Consider the following 3257-nt stretch of genomic DNA (forward strand, 5'->3'; position numbering starts at 1 on the left):
GTCAGACAAGAGATATTACATTAATATGTTGGAGAATTTGAACAAAGGATATGACCCTTGTTTTCCTTGGCACATCTGAGAGGTAAAGAATATTGCTGCTCTGATAATAGAAGGATAGTGATAACACTTCAACCAGGACTTTCACTTGAGCTGACTGATGTTTATTGAATGTAGTGGTGGGATCTGTTTAGGAAAATGATGAATCCATAATATAAATTGAAATTTGTTCTTACAAATTAACTTTCTCCAACCTCTTTCAGTAGAACTATGGGATACAGTGAGTAGAGAATAAAATCTCATCTGAGTTTTATCACCTAGTGTGAGAGTTATACTGACTGCTTATGATGTAAATTGAGTATATGCCTAGTGAGGGGATGGTTGCAAGAAAGTCTTTGATATTTCTAATGTCTAGTAATGAGACAAAGCCTTGACTCACTTATTGTATAACTTTACAATTTCCTTGCTCTCTGTTGATATCTCCAGGTCCTTATTGTTGAATCCCAAGTATACCAATATTAAATCAATTCCCTAGGGTGCACCCTAAAAAGAATATGAAATTATTTCCATTCAGCATAGTGTAAGGACTTCAGAATCCCTGGTGAAGTCAACTAAATCTCTGAAATATATTTTCCTTATATTGAAGAAAAGAATATCTGTTACTGGCAATTACAGGCCTAGTATGAAAAGAAAATGAGGTCTTCTGACTTTTAATTTGATCTTATCATTCAGGAAACATATTTTAAGCATATTGAAATATAAACGCAGAATAGTAGACCTCATGATGAATGACAACTTCAGTTAGTTTTCATTTTTATTATTGCATACCAAAAATCACTTAAATTTATAGCATATCAGTAAAAATTAAAAGCTTTTTAAATTAATAGGGGAAAATGCATAATGAAGAAAAAAGAAAGAGGCTGAAAAAACATATATATATATATACACATATACATAATCATATATAAACATAAACATATAGATATGGATATACAGATATTTGCAAAAATGATTTGTCTAGACATGAGTGGCTTTCTCCTCTAGATTAATTTTAGTCCTTGCAAATGTAATGATAAAATAAGACTTTAATAATTGTATGCTGATTAATATTTAATTTAATATTTAATTTAATTAATAATTAAAATCTTATTTTATTATTAAATTTGCAAGCACTAAAATTAATCCAAAGGAGATTTTAGTTGTTGTATGCCAATTAATGGGGCTTCTCTTTGTTGGTAAAGAATCTGCCTGCAATACAGGAGACCTGGGTTCGATTCCTGGGTTGGGAAGATCCCCCTGAAGAAGAAAATGGCAGCCCACTCCAGTATTCTTGCCTGGAGAATCCCATGGACAGAGGAGCCTGACAGGCTACTGACCATTGGGTCACAAGAATAGGACATGACTAAACCACCATGCTGATTAATAAATTTGTATTTAACATCAAATTCTCATGGAAAAACTGTCTTTACATTTTCACAGAATGGATTCTCTGAATTGCTCTTCTCAAAGCCCCCATCACCTCCTTGTTTCTCATGCTATAGATAACAGGGTTGAGCGTTGGGGTAAGGATGTGTAGAAGACAGCAAGAACCTTGTCCTCTGTTGGACTACGCAGAGATTTTGGACGGAGATAAGTGTAAGCAAATGGTGCAGAGTAGAAAGTTACCACAGTGAGATGGGTGCTACATGTTGAATAGGCCTTCTTTTTCCCTTCTGCTGAGTGCATTTGATACACAGCAAGGAGAACACGGCCATAAGAAAATACAATACAAGTGAAAGGCAACAAAAGAAAGATGGTGGTGCTCACAAATACTGTGTACTCATAGACCCAGGTGTCCATGCAGGCCAAAGTCAACATGGCTGGAACATCACAGAAGAAATGATTGATGGCCCTGGATTGGCAATAAGGGCTATGGAGGGCATATATGGTGTGGGCACAGGAGTTGATTGAGCCCAGGAGCCAAGATCCTATTATCATAAGCACACATAGTCTTCTACTGATTTTGATGGGATAGTGGAGAGGAAAGCAAATGGCCACATAACGATCATAAGCCATAGAAGCCAAGAGCAATCCTTCTGCACCTGCTAAAGTCAAGAAAAAGAAGCTCTGTATCCCACATGCAATGAAGGAGATAGACTTGTTTCCAAATAGAAAATCGTAGGCCATTTTGGGTACAATGTTGGAAATGTAGGTCAGGTCTATGAGGGAGAGCTGACTGAGTAGAAAATACATGGGTTTCTGAAGATGGGTGTCGAGAAAGATGACAAGGATCATGGAGAGGTTACCAAATAGAGCCATTAGAAAAATGAGAACAGGGAGGAGGGAGTAGGGTTCAGGATGGGGAACACATGTATACCTGTGGCAGATTCATTTTGATATTTGGCAAATCTAATACAGTTATGTAAAGTTTAAAAATAAAATAAAATTAAAAAAAAAAGAAATAAACTTGATATAACCATTACAACAACAACAACAAAAAAAAATGAGAACAATGAGAATAAAAAGAAATAGGCCAATTCTTGAAGATGGCAATAATCCCAATAAAGTGAAATAAGTTGATGTTTGATTATAATTTTCCATGTGGCATTAATATAATTTTTCCTAAGGCAGACACAAAAGAAAGAAAGTCAAGTAAGCTATTTTGAAACTGTTGCATGATTAGACTGTGTACAAATTTACAACTCTTAAATGAATAACTGAACCTATTAATTTTGGAAAAGCAAAACTTTTTTGTTTTTTTTGATCAAGAGACTAGAACTTGAAAATACAAACAGTTTGGCCAATGAGCTTTGCAGGAAATCTTTCAAGTTGTAAAAAATTTATATTTTGACATATTTGGATAAGTATGCTTTACTACTCTACAAAAGCTCAAGTCACATCAAAATTAGATGAGATACTCAAAATATATTCTTAGGAAATCATGTAAATGCATGTTATCTAATTATATTATGATAAATGTTTATCACCATTAAGAAATGATTTGTTTTTCATATTCAAACCCTAAGGTTTACCTGTAAATCTGTAGTAGCCTATCACTTATGTTGAGAAGCTAATATTCTTTTTTGAATCTTCTTTGAACAGAAATATTAAATCAAGCTTCCTTGAATTCAGTAACATTATTTGAGTCATCTATTGTGAAATCAAGATGAATATCATCAAGTGCCATCTACACAAAATTATGATCTTCCTTCTGAATGAAATTCTGAATGCTGTAACAAAGAACATTTGCCTATATATCTCTACATCACACTCGTTATAGT

The 3257-nt window shown here is 34.0% G+C and overlaps 1 protein-coding gene across 2 annotated transcripts; it reads right to left on the reverse strand.

Annotated features, from left to right (window-relative positions):
- Positions 1 to 1527: 1527 nt before the first annotated feature.
- LOC129642166 (olfactory receptor 2L2-like) lies at positions 1528 to 2577 on the reverse strand. 2 transcript variants are annotated; one of them, XM_055566724.1, is made up of 2 exons: positions 2489 to 2577; positions 1528 to 2311 (listed from the first exon to the last, which is right to left on the reverse strand). In XM_055566724.1, exons 1-2 carry the CDS (start codon positions 2575 to 2577, stop codon positions 1528 to 1530), a joined length of 873 nt encoding a protein of 290 aa, XP_055422699.1. The 2 variants fall into 2 exon arrangements, with proteins under 2 accessions (XP_055422699.1, XP_055422701.1); XM_055566726.1 differs by having other exon boundaries at positions 1528 to 2294; positions 2472 to 2577.
- Positions 2578 to 3257: the final 680 nt, after the last annotated feature.

Source organism: Bubalus kerabau, chromosome 1, assembly GCF_029407905.1.
Source record: "Bubalus kerabau isolate K-KA32 ecotype Philippines breed swamp buffalo chromosome 1, PCC_UOA_SB_1v2, whole genome shotgun sequence".
In the NCBI taxonomy this organism is placed as follows: domain Eukaryota; kingdom Metazoa; phylum Chordata; class Mammalia; order Artiodactyla; family Bovidae; genus Bubalus; species Bubalus kerabau.